Here is a 21684-nt window from a genome sequence, read left to right as displayed (position 1 = left end):
GATGAATTCCCATGCATTCATTTAATGTGCTTCAAACCGTTTGCAAGTTAAATGCCCCACTCTATTCTGCCATATAATCTTCCAACTAAAAACTTTAATGCACATTTCAATTTAGATTATCTCCACATAATCAATATCCATATTAGAACTTGAACATTTTCTTCCTCACTCAGCTTCCTTTTTCTCTCAAGCAGGGACTAATCTGAATTAGTATGACGCTTCAACCAAATGCCCATTCTTCATTAGGGACATTTAAGCAACTGCTGGACATGCACATGGATAGCAGTGAGTTGAGGGGTGCGTAGGTTAAGTTGTTATATTTTACTTTAGGATGAAACCTCAGCACATTGTGGGCCAAAGGGCCTGTTCTGTGCTGTACTTTATGTTATGTTCTATGATAGAGTCTAGAAGTCTTTCTTACACTGTTCTTAAAACTATATGCATCACTGTGTAAGTATTTAATGCTTAACTCAGCTATGGAGGAGTCTTTAAGAGGTAGTACATGCTGGACTAAATGCAGGCTAACTGCTCAAATTTTACCACCAGTAAGTTGCAAACTTGAAAATAAATAACAATTTGTATGTTCAAAAGTAAATATCTGAAGGACTTAAGTGTGAGAAAACAAACTTTTACTTACTATGACCAGTACTCTCATTCACTTGGCTAACAAGCAGAACAGCCATCTCATCTGTGGTCATTCGATCTTTGTTTTTGCCGAACTGTTTATCCACGTAATTTTCTTCATATAAATAAGAAATCTGTTAGTTTTATGCTTCCAATTCCCACTTCAGAATGAAGTACCTTCAACTAGAAATATTACGTGTAACATTAAGAAAAGAAATGAATACTGAGATCGCACATACAGTCATACAGCCACAAAACCAGTACTTTAAATGTTAAGTTAAAGCACTCCACAAACATCTAGCCCGTACAGCAACTACATTACCTGCTGCAACCCTGATTTCTTCATCTGTACTAAAATCTGAACATTTTATCAGAGATAAATTGTAGGAGAGAAGATCCTGAAACAGCTGGCATTGATTTAAAATACAATCTCTCATGTGCTGCCTAAAGGGAGAAAAAGATTCAAAAGTTTAATAGGTTTGTAAAGCTTTACCCCGATGCTTTACCAAGCCTAATATTGCAATAGGTGTAAATCAACTTGTACAAAAGACAACGTTCAACTTTAGGTTCCATTTGCACTAAAAACCAGAATGCAAAATTGTTGCTATTCAGAAAATAAACCTTAACTAAACCACAGAGCTGACTTTCCAATCCTTAAGTATTGCAAACTTCACAGAAACTCTAGTGAACAAGTAATTCATTCAAACTAAATATTTTTAAATAGCATTTTGAAGGGAGCTTCCAATTCTCCTATCTTAAGGATAGAGCATTTACAATTCTTACTGCAAATAAACAGAGTAGGACATGCTAATGTTTGTGCTAGATCTGATGACCAGTTTTTAGTTACTTATTACTGCACTACTAATTTAAAAAAAATTAATATTCTTTCATGATCAAACAATATACGCACCATTGACAATCATCATCATTGCATGTACCAGTTAAATCGAAACGACAGAAACTCTGTTTGGGGTCAATCAAGTTGCTATAGGAGACTGAACTAATCAGAAGCCTTTCCTTGTTACGAAAGTAAGGACTGAACCTGCAGAAAAGAGGTTTAAGCATATGAAAACAATACACATTGAACTTTGACAGCCTTTGAAAACTTAGGAAGAAATGCACACAGTTTTACATCACCTTATCTATAAAGCACTTCAGTTAGCCTTTTGACAATTTCAAACATGCAGATTTATCAATGTTAACTTTTCATCTCATTCTGCTTTAAGCATAAACTCTACAGATTTTTTAATCTGACAGCAAATCATCACTGCAGCACTCAATTTTGTAAGAGTGAACTAACATATTCAGTTATCGCTCTGATTAGGCGAGCATTTATTGCCCATCCCTAACTGCTTCGGAGAGGTGAGGTGCTTTCTTTGACAACTGCAGTACTTGCAAGTAGGGATATTTAGAGTGGTTTACAAAGGAACCTCGATTATCCAAATCTCTGATTATCTGAAGGAGATCTCAAGGTCCCGATAGAAACATTACATCAAAGACGTGTTTCCAACATTGGCAGTGTCTTTTGTTTACAGTGATTAAAAGTGAACTTATCTTACTGAAACGTTGCTGAGAACAGTCCTTGATTGATAGGAGTCCAGGTACTATCTCCAAATGACTTACCACCCACCCTCTTGCTCCCCCAACACCTTCCCTAGAGTTGTACATAGGATTGTACCCTAAACCCCCTTCACCAGATAATCTCGACAACATTGTCCTGTACAGGACAAAGGTGGAACCTGTTAAAAAGGAGTGAGTGCACGGGCTCTATTTGGAGACTCACCCCCCCCATGTATAATGGAGAATACGTGACATTGACTATATGGTGCCCATTTTTGGATGAAGCCGCCAAACTGATGGGCACATATTGCCCTTAATAAACAATTAGTAGTCTTGATTGAAATCAGCATACATCTACTTCTATTACACTCTTAATTACATAACGAGGTCAAAAGAAAGCTAATTTGACACTGAACAAAACTTCTGAAAAATATTAAATGCACCACACAAGGCAAATATGGAATGTAATTCTGGTAAGAGCAAGGTGGCGCATTTTTTGAGGGGGGGGGGGGGGGAGAAACCTTGGTGTACAAATTCATAGAATTTGTCAGCAAAGGTAGACATGATGGTGAAGACAACATATGGACTGCTTCTCTTCATTAGCCAGAGCTAATGATCGGAACAAAAGTCTTATTACAAAAGACCTTTTTACACCACAGATGGAACACTGTTCAGCTCTAGTCACCATATTATCAGAAGGACATAACTGCACTGGAGAGGGTGCAGAGGAGATTCACCAGAGTGAGGTGCAGACTTAAAAACTCTAAATTTGAGGAGAGGGTGGATAGGCTGAGGGAGGGGATCTGATTGAGATATTCAAAATTGACACATGGACAGTAGAGTCAGAGATGTACAGCATGGAAACAGACCCTTCGGTCCAACCTGTCCATGCCAACCAGATATCCCAACCCAATCTAGTCCCACTTGCCAGCACCCGGCCCATATCCCTCCAAACCCTTCCTATTCATATACCCATCCAAATGCCTTTTGAAATGTTGTAACTGTACCAGCCTCCACCACATCCTCTGGCAGCTCATTCCATACACGTACTACCCTTTGTGTGAAAATGTTGCTCCTTAGGTCTCTTTTATATCTTTTCCCCCCCTCACCCTAAACCTATGCCCTCTAGTTCTGGACTCCCCAAACCAAGGGAAAAGACTTTGTCTATTTATCCTATCCACTATAATTTTATAAACCTCTACAAGGTCACCCCTCAGCCTCCAACGCTCCAGGGAAAACAGCCCCAGCCTGTTCAGCCTCTCTCTGTAGCTCAGATCCCCCAACCCTGGTAACATTCTTGTAAATCTTTTCTAAACCCTTTCAAGTTTCACAACATCTTTCCAATAGGAAGGAGGAGACCAGAGTTGCATGCAATATTCTAACAGTGGCCTAACCAATGTCCTTCCTGATGAAGGGCTTTTGCCCGAAATGTCGATTTCGAAGCTACTTGGATGCTGCCTGAACTGCTGTGCTCTTCCAGCACCACTAATCCAGAATCTGTTTTCCAGCATCTGCAGTCATTGTTTTTACCAATGTCCTGTACAGCCGCAACATGACCTCCCAACTCCTGTACTCAATACTCTGACCAATAAAGGAAAGCATACCAAACGCCTTCTTCACTATCCTATCTATGTGCGTCTCCACTTTCAAGGAGCTATGAACCTGCACTCTAAGATCTCTTTGCTCAGCAACATTCCCTAGGATCTTACCATTTCATGTATAAGTCCTGCTAAGATTTGCATTCCCAAAACGCAGTACCTCGCATTTATCTGAACTAAACTTCATCTGCCACTTCTCAGCCCATTGGCCCATCTGGTCCATATCCTGTTGTAATCTGAGGTAAGCCTCTTCGCTATCCACTACACCTCCAATTTTGGTGTCACCTGCAAGCTTACTAACTGTACCGCTTATGCTCACATCCAAATCATTTACGTAAATGACAAAAAGTAGAGGGCCCAGCACTGATCCTTGTGGCACTCCACTGGTCACAGGCTTCCAGACTGAAAAACAACCCTCCACAACCATCCTCTGTCTTCTACCTTTGAGCCAGTTCTGTATCCAAACGGCTAGTTCTTCCTTTATCCCATGAGATCTAACCTTGCTAATCAGTCTCCCATGGGGAACCTTGTCGAAAGCCTTACTGAAGTCCAGATAGATCACATCTACTGCTCTGTCCTCATCAATCTTCTTTGATCATGAGAACTTCTTCCCCATGGTAAATGTGTCTAAGAGCAGAGGACATGATGTTTAAAAGGTAAAGAGCAAGTAGCTTATGGGAGATCTGAAAGCATTTTTCAGAGGCTGGCAAAAATCTGGAATGTGCTGCTTGAGACAGTGGCTGGCAGCAGATAAATTTGCAAATTTAAGAAACAACTGGACAAGTACTTAAAATACCAGGTTCAATAAGATAATGGATGATCTGTGTTTGGAATTCTATATTCCCATCTACTCTCTATAATCTCCAAATTACTTAGCCAACACGATTATCTAAATCTACCTTAAGATATTAAATGACCCACCTCCACCATATCGTGAGATAACGGCCAAAGTTGCAAAACCCTCAAGATCTCTCCTCATCTCTGCTCGAGTTCTTGGGGGGCTTGGTGAATGCAAGGGATTTCGTGCAAGTCAAATGCAACTTTCCGCTTTTACCAATCTGGTTTATCTCAAAGTAAAATGCACATTTTTCACCTTCGTATTTTAAATTCCAACTCAACAGTTTTATCAGGATTGTCTCTGCTTACCAGTACAACGAGTACTAATGAGTACTAAACAAGCCAATTTTTAAAATAAAAATTAATACCTGTAAGATTTGAAGACCAAAAGTGGGCTATTATATGGTCCAAAGGCAGTTGGTTTCAAATCAGTTTGCCTTGACTGTGCCAATACTACATCCAAGTCCACTGGAATCTCCTGAAGACACATCTTGTCAAAAAGTACAAAAATATTTTGTAAACAGAAAGAAAAAATGTTGTTATTTGCAACTTAAGTACGATAGGGTTAACACATCTAATAGATAATTTTGAGCCAACAACCTTCCAAAGAAATTGCAGTTACACTGATAAGTGTCAATACAAGATTTCCTCCTCGTGAATTCTTGGTCAAGTGAGAAATACCGCGAGTGATGGAAATTTCCAGTTTACCTAGATTTCCATGTTTAGTTTCTTAAAGATTTATATCCGAAAACACCAAATTTGAGGGCAAACCTTTTATTAATTGGCACCTGTGGGACCATGAGTGCAGCAGGTAGTCAAATATTTTGGTTAATCAAGATGTATAAACAATCAAGGTAAAAACACACTAATATAATAGTAATGCTTGGGGTATAACTATCACTGTTGTAATTTTAAAAAAGAGTTTAGATTCCCGACAGTGCGGAAACAGGCCATTTGGCCCAACAAGTCCACATCAACTCTCAAGAGTAACCCACCCAATCCCATTCCCTTACCCTATATTTACCCCAGACCAATACACCTAACACGATGGGCAATTTAGCATTACCAATTCACCTGACTTGCGCATCGTTGGACCACGGGAAGAAACCTGAGCACCCGGAGGAAACCCACACAGACACAGGGAGAACATGCAAACTCCACACAGACAGTGACCCAAGGCAGGAATCAAACCTGGGTCCCTGGTGCTGGTAGGCAGCAGTGTTAACCATGTAGTGACTATGTCACCTATTTACAACATAAAGCACAAATAACAATATAACTTTGCTTGAATAAAACTTACTCACACCTGCAACAGACTACTTGGACATGGCAGATATTATGATAGTACAGTAAACATCGGAGATGTTTGCTGGTTTATCAAGAGTGCCAGTTAAAACAAAGTCATAAACAAAACATTTTCTAAAATACTAGCATTAATATGTTGTAAACCATGATGCCTTTTTGTATTCTTAACATATCCAATATAAAACCTGGCAAGAATTTAGCATTTGCAGTTAGCAAGTCACAAAGCTGTCCAGCATTGAAACAGACTCTGTGATCTAACTCGTCCATGCCAACCAGATATCCTAAATTAATTAGTCCCTTTTGCCAACATTTGGCCCATATCCTTCTCAACCCTTCCTATTCATTTACTCATCCAAACGCCTTTTAAATAGTATAATTGTAACACTTCCTCCGCCACTTCCTCTGGAAACTCATTCCATGTGCAATAATTAAGAAGTTGAACTTAACAACTGCCCCATATTTATACCTGAACAAACCTACCATCTTGGAGAAACTGGCTCCAAAACCTAAAAACTCTCATTTAAAAGTCTAATCAAATATGCAAGCAATGCTCAGACCTTAATTTAATATTTCATCAGAAGGAAACAAGTCTACTTCTTGAATGCCATCACTAGACTTCTCTACAGGAAAAACTAAAAACATTTGTTTAGCATCTTACCCATTTCCTGCGATTCCACACAGACAACCTCACTGATCTTTAAGAGGCCTTATCCTTCTCAAGTTACACTTTTACTCTATGTATTTGTCGACTTTGGATTCTCCTTCACACTTTGTCAAAACGCTCCCATGTTTGTCCTCTGATTTCCCTCTTCAGAATAGTCCAATGCCTTTATACTCGAAGGACTCACTCGATCACAGCTATCTATACCCGACTATGTATCCTTCAGATTCTTAACAACGGCCTCAATTTTTCTAGTCATCCAGCACTCCCTACACCTACCAGCCTTGCCTTTCACACTAACATACTCTGAACACACTCATTTTTGCAAACCTTCCACTTTCCAACCACTGCCTTACTTGCTAACAAATAACCTCCCTCAGCCAACTTTTGAAAATTCCTTGATCAAAATTGGTCTCACTCCAATTCAGAATTTAACTTTTGAATCAGGTCTATCCTTTTCTACATCTATTTTAAAACTAACGGAATTATAATCACTGCCCCCAAAGTGCTCCCCCACTGACACGTCAGTCATTTGCTCTGCCTCATTTCCCAAGACAAGGTCAAGTTTTGGTCTTTTTCTAGTGGAATCCAACCACTCATGTATTCAACGCATTGAATACAGAGCTGGAACGTCATGTCCCAGCTGCATAGGACATTGCTTAGGCCACTTTTGGAATACTATGTTTAATTTTGGTCTCTGCTCTAGGAAAGATGTTGTGAAACTTCAAAGGTTTCAAAAAAGATATACAAGCATGTTACCAGGGTTGGAGGGTTTGAACTACAAGGACTGGGACCTATTTTTTCTCCACAGCATGAGGCGCTGAGGTGTGATCTTAAAGAGGTTAATGAAATCACGAGGTTCATGAAAGGAACAAGATAAAATGTAAGCCATTCTTCAGATAGTGTCTTTTTCCCAGGGGAGTCCAAACTAGAGGGCATAGGTTTAACCTGAGTAAAGATTTAAAAGGGACCTGAGGGGCAACATTTTCACAGAGGGTTATGCATACATGGAACGAGCAGTCAGAGATGGTGGTTGACGTGGGTACAATTAAACATTTAAAAGACATCTGGATGGTACATGAATAGGAAGGGCTTGGAGGGATATAGGCCAAATGCTGGCAAATGAGACTAGATTAAGTTACGATATCTGGTCGGCGCACGTGAGTTGGACCAAAGGGTCCGTTTCCATGCTGTATAACCGATTCCAACTAGCTAGCATTTCTCAAGTTCAGTGCAATCATTCCAGCCGTGACATGCCGGTGTTACAACTTGAATTAATTACAGAATGACAGAGAAAAAGATCAAACTTACAATTACTAACATATATTAGCCTTGGATTAGTGGGTAGCATTTCACCTCCAAAGTCAAAGTTGAGAGTTCAATTTCCACACCAGAGATGCTAGGACAAAGGCTAACTAAGTTCACATCAACCATGCAGTACTTAGGAAATATTGCATCGCTGAAAGGTGTTGACTTCCAGATGAGACATTAAATCAAAACCTCTGTTAGGCAGACATTAAAGATCACAAGGTACTTTTTTTTTTAAAAAGAGCAGTTACAGGGCTCTGCTGTTATTTAACTGTCAAAGACAACAAACTATCTGGTCATGATAAAATTCAAGGGAGCTTGCTGTGTAACGATTGGCTGCCAGACTCCTCATATCACAACAGTGACTACCTGGGTAGTCTTGAATTTATGAAAGGAGCTACATAAAATGCAAGACTCAAGTTGCACTTAATGTCACTATTATTATTTTGCAAAGAAAAATAAAATTTACTGATAACAGCTTCATACATTTACAGTTTTTTGCATTATTTTGAGTTACAGGCACCAATTTCATTCTACTAACCTGACCATACAAAGGTTTCTCTCTGGAAGTCAATGAAAGTGAAGTTTTCTGAAGCAATGTTTTCAAGTCGTCTGCCTCCCCATGAAGCTTTTTGAGGTCATCAATATTGAGCCCAAGAAACAGCTCAGGTTCATCAAAGCTTTTCTTCATAGGCTTACTTAAAGTTTCTTTCCCCTGAGTTAGATCTTTGTGCTTGAGATTTGGCTTGGTAAAAGAGTTCGAATCCCGGAACGACCTCCTTCGTTCCCTTAGAGATGGAGACTGCACTTCATCTTCTGCATCATTTTCTTCAGTGTCAAGAGCAAGTTTATCTTGTGTTAGGTCATGCAGAGAAGGCTGTGAAACCACAAATGCACGCTCTTCCTCTATCCCCTGCAAACTATCAGGTTGCCCTGCATTCCTTAAAGCTTGCGCCTCCTTCAGTTTTTGAATCTTCAGCCGATACTCATATTCAAGTTGCTGCAAACGTTTTTTCTCCATAGCTATATATTCAGCAGACTGTTTCTTTAAGACTGCCACATGCTTAGATGAGCCATCCAATCGGATACTCTTGTTAGCCTGAAAGAAAGTTATTTCAGAATCAAACATTATGTTAAAAAGGCATTTAAAAAGTTATTTAAATGCAAAAGATTCAACATAGAATAATTTGGCCCTCATGTCACAAACATTACAAAAAATGGTCCCATTCAAAATAATAAATACCAAAGAAAAATCTTAAGGAAATAGTTACTTGTTCGAAACCATATGCTAATTTTTATTTGATGGCCCAAAATAAAAAAGTAGGCAAAATATTTCAGGACGTATCATAGCCAGCTGGAAGAATGAATTAGATCTTTAGACTCAGGCCACACAATAAGCAACTGGAGTAGAGTATTAGATCTTTAGACTAAACACTGCACAATTTGAATACAGCAGATTGTCAAGCAAATATTGATAAGCAGCTAAATTTTTCTTCTTTAAGGTTCAAACCATAAGCAAACATTAAATACAGAAGGCTTGAATGCCACAACATGCACAAAACAACCAAGTACCGGTGCATTATTTAGGGTTTCTTAAAGTTTATGACTTTACTCAAAAAAAATGACAGATTTAATAACAAACTTTCCAACATATAACAGTGGCATTATGCATTCTATCCATGTATTATTCAGTTGTATCCTCATAATTCATTGAAGAAAATTCTAAAAGAGGATGCATCAGTCATGGCTAATTAAAAATGGTATCAAAGGAGAGATGTCTAATGCTGCCAGATGTAAGGATTGTTAGAAGATAAGCAACATTTTAGAAACTAGCAAAGGAGGATCAACATTTGATTGAAAAAAATGGGAGCACAAGAAAACTAATGAGAAATACAGGAACAGCCAGCAAAATTTTCTGTACAAATAAACATAAAAGAGCAGCCAAAGTAAGCACTGTTCTGCTAAAGTGTGGGAAATTACTGTTAGGAAACAAGTAACTTGCAGCCCTTCTGAATAAGTATTTTCTATCTAACTTCAGCAGTCAAAGGACAAAAAGCATCCCAAGAAGAGTAAAGAAAAGCAAATGGAGGAACTTAAAACAATTGAGAGAAAAAACATACCAGAAAACGCGATGGGACTAAACTGACAAGACCCCTGGATCTGAAACTGCATCCTAGGGTGTTAAAAGAAGCGAGTGCAAGAGGTTACACTGGCTGTAATCTTCTAAAATTCCCTGATTCAGTAAAGGTGCCAGTGAACTGGAAAACTGCAAGTATAATACCACTTATGGAAGGTCAGAAAAAGCATGAAGTTGATCTAACATCTGGTAGGAAAAACACCAAAAAATTATTAAGAATGGAGAAGCAAGATACTTACAAAATTCCAATAGAATTGGGCACAATTCTTTTTGGACAAATGAGTGTTTGAGGATGGACAAACAGCGAATAAGCGGAATCAAACTAGATGCGCACCACATATTTTTTGAATATACAAGATAAGCTTCCACAACATTTGGGGTGAAAGAGAGAACTGGCTTACTGACAAAACAGTTGGGGAAAAGAAGTGGGCTGTTTTCAGGTTGGCAAACGCAACTAGCTGACTGTCACAATTAGTACCGAGGGATAAACTATTTACTATATTTTTAAAGAGCTGAATGAAGGCACCACTATTGCGTACTGGGCTTGGTTTAAACTAGTTTTATGAAGAGATGAGACAGAATCTGGCTGAGCTGAATTGGGAAAATCCATGAGAAAGAGCATGCCCATACATATAAGAACAGGATAGTCTTTGGAGAATCCATGGCTGAACATCCACTATGTTTCTTCAAAGTGCACAAACTTAAAGGTCAGTCAAGCTAAGGACGGTGGAAGATTAAAATAAGAAAAGGCTTTATGAAGTCAGTCTCAGATCGACAGCACAGAGCAAAGGAGTTTCAGCCCATCAATTCTGCACCATACAAAAACAAGCACCTATTATTGTTCCATTCCCCAGCATTTGGCTCATAGCCTTGATGCCTTGGAATCACGTGCACATTTAAGTATGTTAAATTGTATTATTTGTCTCTATCACCCTTACAGGCAGCAGGTTCCAAACGTCCACCACCCTCAATGAAAAATACTTCTCTCGTATCTCCTCTAAATCTTCTTTCCCCTCAACTGAAATCTACGCCCCCAGATAATCGATCCCTCCATCAAGGGGAATAGTTCCTTCCTGTTTGTGCTATACCTCACATAATTGTATACATTTAATGTCACTGCTCAGTCTTCTCTTCTCCAAGAAAAATAGTATCGAATCATCCTTCAAAATCAAAACTGTCCTGATCTAGTCATTATTAAGAGGACTGGGAAGCTTTCACAACAAAGGAGGACCAAGAAACTGATAAAGGAACGGAAAAATAAGAGTGCAAAGCCACACAAAAAAAACAGATCGGAAAAAGCTTTAATAAATGATTAACAAAAAGTATTTGACAAAGATGAATGCGTGTGTATTCAAAGCAATGTCACAAGGATTTGTAATGGGGAATAGGGAAACAGGGAAAAAGCCAAACGACAACAGTGTGTCTGCTTTCACCGAGTAACAAACAAGAAATCTCCCAGAATTAGAGAACCAAGTGACTAGAAAGAATGAGAAGTTGAAGCAAGTTAACATTTCTAAGTCAGACTGCAGCAATTATTGGGATTGAAAGTTGATAAATCTCCAAGACCTCAGTCTACCTTCCAAAACATTGAAAGTGATGGCGATCGAGGTAATTGTTGCATGGGAACCACATCCTAAAGTTCTGTAGATTCTGGAATGACTGCAGATTAGAAACTTACAAATGCCACCCCACTATTCAATATTGGAGCAAAGGATAAAATACAGATCTGCCAGTTTGACAAAGTTGTTCGTTTTTTTTTTGAGTATGTTGGTAATAAAATTAGAAGAGACCTGATGGATATAGTATATTTAAATTTGCTGATAAGGATCCCCCACAGGAGGTGGTTAACTACTCCTGCTCTGGCTTTGATCAGACTTCAGATTCCCAGCAATGGTGTGTTATAAAACTGTTCTCTGAAATGGCTGAGCAAACCATGCAGTTGTATTCAAGCTGGCTCAATATCATTTTACATTCTCAAGGGAAATTAGGGTTTGGAAATTTGCAGACTGAAAATGTGTTGCTGGAAAAGCGCAGCAGGTCAGGCAGCATCCAAGGAGCCTGACCTGCTGTGCTTTTCCAGTAACACATTTTCAGCTCTGATCTCCAGCATCTGTAGACCTCACTTTCTCCTCGAAAATTTGCAGACTGGTCAACAAAGTCCACATTCTGAGAGCTAATTCTTTCAAAAAGTCAACTTACAACAAACGAATCTTGTTCACGTTTACGTTTGCCCACTTCTTGACTAGCAACAGCTTTTGCTCTTGCGAATTCTTCATATCTAATGGATAAATTCTTCTTAACTTGTATTCGATGTTGTACTTTATGGATCTAAGAGGCAATAAACAAAAACAGTTTTCCAAACAACTCATACTACTTAAACATGACAGAGCTGGTCCACTGCAAAACTGTAATGCACAAAAGCATGAAATTCATTTAAGACTTGTTACACAAATCTTTTTCAAACCTCCACATGGTCCTAGGGATTTACTGCTTCAGTAAAGATTAAATCAGCTGAGATGTTAAAACCAAACTTTTATCGGTTTATTTCACAATTCAGATAAATGGTATGACTGTTGCTAATGCCTCTAACTGTTAGAAGAAACCTGGTTTTTAAATAATATTCCTCCAATAAGATAAGCCAAGAAGAGTAGACACTCAAAACTATTGTTTCACCATTCGATTAGATCTATGTCTGATTAGATTATGTCACTAACTCTAGTTTCTTGCCTGTGTTCAAACCTTCAATTCCCTGCAAAACTCTGCCCAACTCAGCTTAAATTTGTTCAATTTCCCCAGCCTCTACTGCTGCCTGAACAGCATTCCAAAAATCATCAATTCTCAAAAATAATTCTGCCTAATCTCAATCTTAAATGGGAGAATATTCTTATGTTGTGACCCTAGCTTCTAGATTTCCCATGAGGAGAAACATCCTCGATTGCTAAAAGTGCTGACCACTTCAGTCAGTTTCACCCTTGTTGTACAAAACACCCTCCTACATTTACTTGCATCAACAAAGACTGTAATCACAAATTATTTTGTTTTTTGAAAAGTACATTAAGGCATTTCAAAGCGACATGCCATTCACATTTTTGCAATGGAAGGTGTCTTGCGCATATTCTATATGCTGAAAAACCAACGGGAGAGGACTAACTAGCTTTTCTTTTTCAGTTTGTCCTTCCTCAAAATACAATTCTTTCTGGAGTTCACTTCCATGGAACCCCTCTGCCAAAGTCTTCAATTGCCTCTGTAAGCTACAACACTGAAACACTAACAGGCAGTGTGAAAGGAATGTATAACAGCAAAACAATTTTGACTACACCTATATTCCAGCCCAGCAACCATGAGCATGTTTGACCGATCCGCCATCCTCTTGTAAAGACCCAGGTCCAAAACCAACTGCACTATTATCTGATCAAGAAACAACAGCTTCTTAAAAACAGACCAACTTAGCTTACAGAATACAACTATCCTCAACTCGGAGCTGTTTGGGGAATGGAAATTTGTAACTAAATTTGTGTTGCCTACCTGTTCTTGAAGCTTTTTAAGCAGCATTCTGTTGGCATTCACAATCTTTTCAGCTGCCTGTAATTGTTCTTTATGCTTCATGTATTTGGCTTCAGCTTGACGGAGTGCTTCTTTCTTTTTTGCTTCTTGTTGTAATAGGTTTGATAAAAGAGACTCATCTTTTGTCAAGAGCAGACTAAAATAAAAGCAAATCAAAATCTTACACCTCAAGCTTATTTTTCACAAATTTAAACACTTAATCAGTAGAATGCATAGAGCATGCTTTTGATCTTTGAGAAAACAGTAACCATTAGCACAAATTCAAGCTATTACCATAGGTATGACTTAGCTGATTACTAAATTGAATAAACCTTAATTTATATGGATTTTAGTTTTGCGTCAAGCAGTTGACACCTTGCTAAAAAGGTGCAATAGCGACACAAACAAGTAAAAATGAATAGGTGGAGACATGTTGTCCGATTGCAAACAATTGTGTTCTGAAGACTGAGGCACATTTAACCTTGCCTAATTTTCCTTTCCTGACAAATTTAAAAGTGAAGCCCAAACATTTTCATCCTCTGAAATTATTGAGCACGTGAAATGTAAATGGTGCTAGCTATATAATACAGCAGCATAAGATATTTGGGAACTATACCAAACAAAAAAGAAACATGTTACATCAGATATCAAATTAGGAAGGCGACATTCATTTTGGTTCAAATTGCGAACTGATGGCTGCCAGAGAACCTTAACAGATTGGAAATGGTAAATGATTATACTGACAGCTTGCCGATTCAAGTCACTGCATAAGAACTACAGCAGAAAATCTTTTCAGGCAGTTAGAAAAATACCAAGCAACTACTTGAGGTAAAATAAAGGGGCTCTTTCAGGCTCTGAAGATAATTACTACCCAATTAGCAAAATAGCTAGTCTGGCCATTTATTTCACTGTAGTCTACCAGACATTCTGAAAAAGTTTCTATTAAGGTAAATTTGTCCAACACTCCTTATTGATGCTTAGAGAAAAGAAAGCACAATGAAAACTTACTTGTGTTTTCTGAGTCTATCTTCAACATCTGACAGTTGTTTACTGACCACTGTTCTTTTTCCAATACTATTTACTTCAGCACCAGAGCGAACCAGGGATGGACTAGCCCTTGACAAATCAGACTTCAGCTGTCGCTGTTTCTCACGGCTAAATAAAAATCAAGCCAAACTAATGAGTACAAAAGCATTGTACTAAGCATTGAAATTAATAAACATTAGTCTGACAGACAGCAGCCCGCTCACATTCAATTCATAATCGGCAGCAAACAAACAGAACAAACTTTAGTGCTCGTAACAAGTTTGTAATCACAAGATTCAAACTATATAACTCAGAACAAGCTGGACTCCTCTATTCAATCAACAGGAGGTTAGGTCAATACCATCACTCAAGTGCAGAAACATTTAGCTTGTAGCAATTATCTGGTTCATTTTTCAGAATTTGCTGAGGAAACAGTTCACAACACCAAATGACTATTAAAGTGAATAGAAGCAAATAAAAAACATGTCAAAAAAGTGAATATTTACCTGATATTTTCTTCCTTTAAAAGTCTATTTTCCTTTTTGCCTCCCTCAGAAAATCCATCTTTGGTTCCAGCAGGATCATTTTCTTTTTCTGCTTTTAGTTTTGGCTTTGGTTTTGTGGCCTTTAGACAAAGAAAGTTTTCAGCCTTGATATAGCATAAAGAGCGATGAACATCAGTACTCAAAAATTAAACTGATGAATTTTTTAAAATGAGCATCAATACTCAACCATATACTATGCCAAACATAAGCTTTTCCAGTCTCCAATGACTCTCAAAAACCGGTCTACTGCCATGGCATTAATTACCATAGAGAGTTAATGACAAAATCAGAAAAGACACTTCCCCCATCCGGTTGGCCACAAAAACCAAGGGCCTTCAGGAGCCCCTTTGCAGGTATCTACCCAGTCATTTCTTTAGGAATTTCCAATCTTTCTGGGCAACTTTTGAGTACCCTCTGCATAAAAATAAGGGCTTACACTTCCATACTATTTTCAGAGATTTTCAATTTCAAAACATAGTCAAGTTCAAAGTCTGTATGGATGTTAGACACACGTGGAGCCTCCTCTGCCAATGTTGCCATATGCATCATAACAAATTCCTTTTTTTTTTAAATGAGAACCAATGCCTGCATAATTATTTTGATAATGACCAAAGTGGTACATAAGCATATAGATCTGGACAAACCTGTGTGAAATACATGCTTCATCACTTCATGGGATTTCTGTTCTAACCCCCTTTGTTGTATTTCCTTATAGATTCCCAATATTCATTTTTCTTGTTCCCACTATTCCTGCACGTCATGCTGTTGGACTTAGTGAGCTAACCACTAACATTGTCAGGCTCTTTTTAGTGCTCTGTAGCCGTTTAGCTTATTTTGCCCATGTTACAGATCATTTGTCACTTACCCAACTATGGTACTGATATATCCAGATTTGTATTTATCTTCTCCAATATTTTAAATTGTCCTTCATCAATCTGAAAACTCACTACTAGCTACAGAATGAGACAGTTAATGTTCCAGTAATCAAATAACTTACGTCCACTATAAAAAGCAATAGCTCTATCACAAATTGCGATGGAAGCTGGTGATACCCATGCATGCCTACAACTTATTCATAACCCATTCTTTCATTCAAATAATTTTCAATTGACCTTAGAAGCTTGTCTCTGTTCGTATGACTTTCTTCCTTGTTGGTTGATAGATTGAGACATGATAAACGTTTCAAGACAACACTTTCATAGATTAAAGTTTTCAATCTTCATGAGCCATACAAGTACAATGTAGAACTCCAAAAGTTACTTTTCACGTTTAAATCTGGGTTGCCATTAATATATTTTTTTGTGTTCTCCAATATGGATAGGATTTAGTGGCAAATAAACTTGAAATTATAAGTGTTTAAAAAACAAGAACGTAACTCCCTTCCCACAAGTCCACAGATGCAAACAACACAAGGACTGCTATTACTACTTTTGAGAGTCAAATATACTAGTTTTCAGCTGGTGGGCCTGGGGATGGTAACTCAGCTTGGTTATTCTCATCCTTCTGTTTCTGCTCACATTTTTCAGTCTAGATGTCAGTGCCAAATTACGAATTGATTCAAAGTATCTAGATATACAATACATAATAAGGAGACAGAATTGAAACAATTACTGGGCAATTGATTCATCTGATTAATCCAGGTCATAACTAAAGGTCTTGGGTACAGCTCTGTTTTTAAAAAAACTGATAGTGCAAAAAGAAATGTAGGTCAGGCAGGGACTATGGAGAAAAAGAATGAATTCAAGTCAACATTTTTCCATTCATCTCAAAATATTATGTTTTTTTCCCAAGTACATCCAACAATGTTTATTTTTGATTTTCAGCATTTGCAATGGATTGATTGTGTAGATTCAGTTCTATCTGCATGCTTTTAGATTGAGAACATTCAGTCAATTTTTTCTGATTACATTTTCCATCCACCTTTCTACCTTAAATTTGCCATGTTATTGTTATAATTATACCATTTCTGCTAGCTGTGATACTACAGTGCATCCGTCAAAATGGCATATGCAGTTTTCTTTCATGGTCAGTTTTATGAAGGGCAGGTGAATTGCATCCACAAGACAAATTCCTGCAATGCCACTGCCAGAAGACTTTAAGTGTAACATTATGGGAAACTGCTTCAGTAATTTAATGAAAAATCCACTTTCTTTAAAACTAAATATCATCTATGACTTTTACTATTCTAATTAAGAATTCAAAGAACCCAAGCACATTAGCGATGAATCTATTACATCTCTCCCACATGGGAATAACAGATCATTCAGCATGGTTTTGATATGCAGAGGATTCTAGTGAAATTCCATCCCTCCATTTACAATACAAATTTTGTGACAATAGCACTTTTTTGTAGAATCTTGCTGTGTGGATTGGATACTGCTCTTCCAACACAAGTGACTGCACACTGAATAGGCTATGAAACACACTTGTTGGAGAAAGTGAGGACTGCAGATGCTGGAGATCCGAGCTGAAAATGTGTTGCTGGAAAAACGCAGCAGGCCAGACAGCATCCAAGGAGCAGGAGAATCGATGTTTCGGGCATGTGCCCTTCTTCAGGAATGAGGAAAGTGTGCCAAGCAGGCCAAGATAAAAGGTAGGGAGGAGGGACTTGGGGGAGGGGCGTTGGAAATGCGATAGGTGGAAGGAGGTTAAGGTGAGGGTGATAGGCTGGAGTGGGGGTGGAGAGGTCAGGAAGGTGGTGCTGAGTTTGAAGGTTGGGACTGAGACAAGGTAGGGGGAGGGGAAATGAGGAAACTGGAGAAATCTGACTATGAGGTTGGAGATGGTGGATGGGAGATCCCCTGAGGTGATAAGGTTATGGATGGTCTGGGAGATGGTTTAGTGGTGAGAGGTGGGGTCATGGTCAAGGGGGCAGTAGGAGGTGGTAGTAGTTTGGCGCACCGACCTTTACACCGCTGATGCGAAACGCCAGGTCGCGGACACCTCCTCCTACTGCCCCCTTGACCATGACCCCACCTCCCACCACCAGACCATCATCTCCCAGACCGTCCATAACCTTATCACCTCAGGGGATCTCCCATCCACCGCCTCCAACCTCATAGTCCCACAACCTCGCACCGCCCATTTCTACTTTCTGCCCAAAATCCACACACCTGACTGCCCCGGCCGACCCACTGTCTCAGCTTGCTCCTGCCCCACCGAACTCATCTCTGCATACCTCGACACGGTCCTGTCCCCCTTAGTCCAGAACTCCTCACCTACATTTGGGACAACACCCACGCCCTCCACCTCCATGATTTTCGCTTCCATGGTCCCCATCACCTTATCTTCACCATGGACATCCAGTCCCTGTACACCACTATCCCCCATCAAGAAGGACCCAAAGCCCTCCGCTGCTTCCTTTCCCGCCGTACCAACCAGTACCCTTCCACTGATACCCTCCTTCGACTGACTGAACTGGTCCTCACTCTGAACAACTTCTCTTTCCAATCCTCCCACTTCCTCCAAACCAAAAGGAGTAGCCATGGGCACCCGCATGGGCCCCAGCTATGCCTGCCTCTTCGTCGGATATGTGGAACAGTCCATCTTCCGCAGCTACACTGGCACCACCCCCTACCTTTTCCTCCGCTACATCGATGACTGTTATCAGTGCTGCCTCGTGCTCCCACGATGAGGTTGAACAGTTCATCCACTTTACCAACACCTTCGACCCCGACCTCAAAATTTACCTGGACTATCTAGACTCCTCCCTCCTCTTCATAGACCTCTCCATTTCTATCTGGGGCGACCGAATCAACACGGACATTTACTCTAAACCGACCGATTCCCACAGCTACCTAGACTACACCTCCTCCCACCCTGCCCCCTGTAAAAACGCCATCCCATATTCCCAATTCCTTCGTCTCCGCCGCATCTGCTCCCAGGAGGACCAGTTCCAATACCGTACAACCCAGATGGCCTCCTTCTTCCAAGACCACAATTTCCCCCCAGATGTGATCGAAGCTACTCCCCACCGCATCTCCTCCGCCCTTGAGCCCCGCCCCTCCAATCGCCACCAGGACAGACCCCACTGGTCCTCACCTACCACCCCACCAACCTCCATATACAGCGTATCATCCGTCGTCATTTCTGCCACCTCCAAATGAACCCCATCACCAGGGATATATTTCCCTCCCCTCCCCTATCAGCATTCCGAAAAGACGACTCCCTCCGTGACTCCCTCCTCAGGTCCACACCCCCCACAAACCCAACCTCCACCCCGGCACCTTCCCCTGCAACTGCACGAAATGCAAAACTTGAGCCCACACCTCCCCTCCCCCACCATACTTCCCTCCAAGGCCACCAAGTGATCTTTCCATATCTGCCACAAATTCACCTGCACCTCCACACACATTGTTTACTGCATCCACTGCACCCGATGTGGCCTCCTCAATATTGGGGAGACAGGCTGCCTACTTGTGGAACGTTTCAGAGAACACCTCTGGGACACCCGGACCAACGAACCCAACCACCCCGTAGCCCAACACTTCAACTCCCCCTCTCACTCCACCAAGGACAGGCAGGTCCTTGGACTCCTCCATCGCCAGACCATGGCAACATGACAGCTGGAGGAAGAGCGCCTCATCTTCCGCCTAGGAACCCTCCAACCACAAGGGATGAACTCAGATTTCTCCAGTTTCCTTATTTCCCCTCCCCCCACATTGAGGGTTGGGACTGAGACAAACTCAGCACCACCTTCCTCACCTGCAATCTTCTTCCTGACATCTCCACCCCCACTCCGGCCTATCACCCTCACCTTAACCTCCTTCCACCTATCGCATTTCGAACACCCCCCTCCCCCCGCCTACCTTTTATCTTAGCCTGCTTGGCACACATTCCTCATTCCTGAAGAAGGGCTCATGCCCGAAACGTCAATTGTCCTGCTCCTTGGATGCTGCCTGGCCTGCTGCGCTTTTCCAGCAACACATTTTCAGCTCTGAAACACACTTGCTCTTGACCAGGAATCCTGATGAATTCCAACACCCAATGAAAAAATGTTACTATCTTAATTACGTAGGACAAAGTTTCTGCACACCTCTGCAGATCGTCTGGCTTCTCGAATCATGGACTCCAAACCTCCAAAGACACCCACACTTAAATTGGATTGCTCATTATCTGACTCACTATCATCAGAGTCATCCAGTCGCACAACTACAGATTTGTGCCTTGGAATCTGCAAATTTGAATAAAAACAAAAGCATAATGAAAAACATGAAAACATCCCAAAATATTTAGAGAAAGACAAAATTTGCATATCAAGTTTACCTCCCTAATACTCCCAGGAAGGTAATTTTAGGCAATTCAACATTTTGTAAAAATTAGGTCATGAAACATAGATACTAAATGAACCCTTCCACCTATCAAGAGCATCAATACTAGAGATCATTAATATAAAATATTCAGCAAATCAAATAGCAGCGGCAAAGCTGTTTCTTTCTGGAGAGTAGTGAGAACATGGAACACCCTACCACAAGGATTGCAGGAAAGAACATAAGAAAGAGCACAGAAAGGGTGCATTGCTAGAATTAGAAGAGAAAGAAAGGAGGAACTCAAGTGGAGCATAAACACTTGAAGGAGCAAGCTGCTGTCCTTTAGGTTCAATGTAATTTTCTGCCTTCAGAAAAGCTGTGAAATCTTTACTATACATACCCATATGCTGACAAGTATGAAAAAATGAAAACTATTCCACCAAACTCTACAGTTTGAAAAGGCACACAGAGGATCTATTCTCTAACAACCTGCATGAGCTCAGTTATTTTGGTTCAAAGTTTCTTGGAACTTTCAATACACCATCTGATTAGTTTGTTGCATTGAAATAACAGAGTTTGAACCCAAAGGTAATTTGCTAAAGGTGGCATTGTTTCCATTTAGATGTTTACCTGTGTTAGGTTAATGTGGCTAGTTTTTAAAGTTCCAGCAGAATTGAAACTGGAGTAGAAAAGTAATTCTGTTTTGCACTTAAATTGTGCTCAGTTTAAAAACAAGTAATGTTCCATTATCTCAGTTAAGCTGTCGATTAAATACCATTCTTATATTCACTGTTAAGATACTTCGGAACTTAGCATTCAAAGGAAACTGTTAACCCAAGAACTAAGTACACCTTCACAATTGGACAGAACAGAAAACCACATTAACAAATTCAAGATATCATTAACATGAAGAACAACTGAAAAGGAGTTATATTCTATTTTGAAAAAGGTTTACTTCTTTGTTAACCTTTAAATTAAATCTATGTTGTGTTACACCAGCAATTTCTGGAACAGTTTCTCCATACAATTTCCCACATCCAAAACAAGCCAAGGTTACATTTATAAGATAAAACCCATTTTGCCAGCATACAGAGGTTTATAAAATCATGAAGGGCATTGATAGGGTAAATAGACAAGGTCTTTTCCCTGGGGTAGGGGAGTGCAGAACTGGAGGGCATGGATTTAGGGTGATAGGGGAAAGATTTAAACGGGATCACAGAGGCAAATTTTTCACAGAGAGGGTGATGTGGGCATCTGTGGGCATGTGTAATGAGCTTCCAGAGATGGTGGT

General features: G+C 39.9%; 1 protein-coding gene across 2 annotated transcripts in view; it reads right to left on the bottom strand.

Annotated features, from left to right (window-relative positions):
* The window catches only part of LOC140457905 (zinc finger C3H1 domain-containing protein-like), a 69531-nt gene that overhangs the window by 27952 nt on the left and 19895 nt on the right, over positions 1-21684 (bottom strand). The window contains exons 10-19 of one of the 2 annotated variants that reach the window (XM_072551675.1): positions 20180-20317; positions 15106-15248; positions 14582-14728; positions 13556-13730; positions 12230-12358; positions 8435-8992; positions 4988-5109; positions 1535-1666; positions 947-1068; positions 638-739 (exon numbers count right to left, since the gene is read on the bottom strand). In XM_072551675.1, the coding sequence (XP_072407776.1) occupies positions 638-739; positions 947-1068; positions 1535-1666; positions 4988-5109; positions 8435-8992; positions 12230-12358; positions 13556-13730; positions 14582-14728; positions 15106-15248; positions 20180-20317 (1768 nt within the window). The remainder of the gene's footprint in view (positions 1-637; positions 740-946; positions 1069-1534; positions 1667-4987; positions 5110-8434; positions 8993-12229; positions 12359-13555; positions 13731-14581; positions 14729-15105; positions 15249-20179; positions 20318-21684) is intronic. The other variant, XM_072551677.1, reaches the window with a different exon arrangement.

Source organism: Chiloscyllium punctatum, chromosome 32, assembly GCF_047496795.1.
Source record: "Chiloscyllium punctatum isolate Juve2018m chromosome 32, sChiPun1.3, whole genome shotgun sequence".
Lineage (NCBI taxonomy): Eukaryota > Metazoa > Chordata > Chondrichthyes > Orectolobiformes > Hemiscylliidae > Chiloscyllium > Chiloscyllium punctatum.
This window is presented reverse-complemented; position numbering and strand designations above follow the sequence as displayed.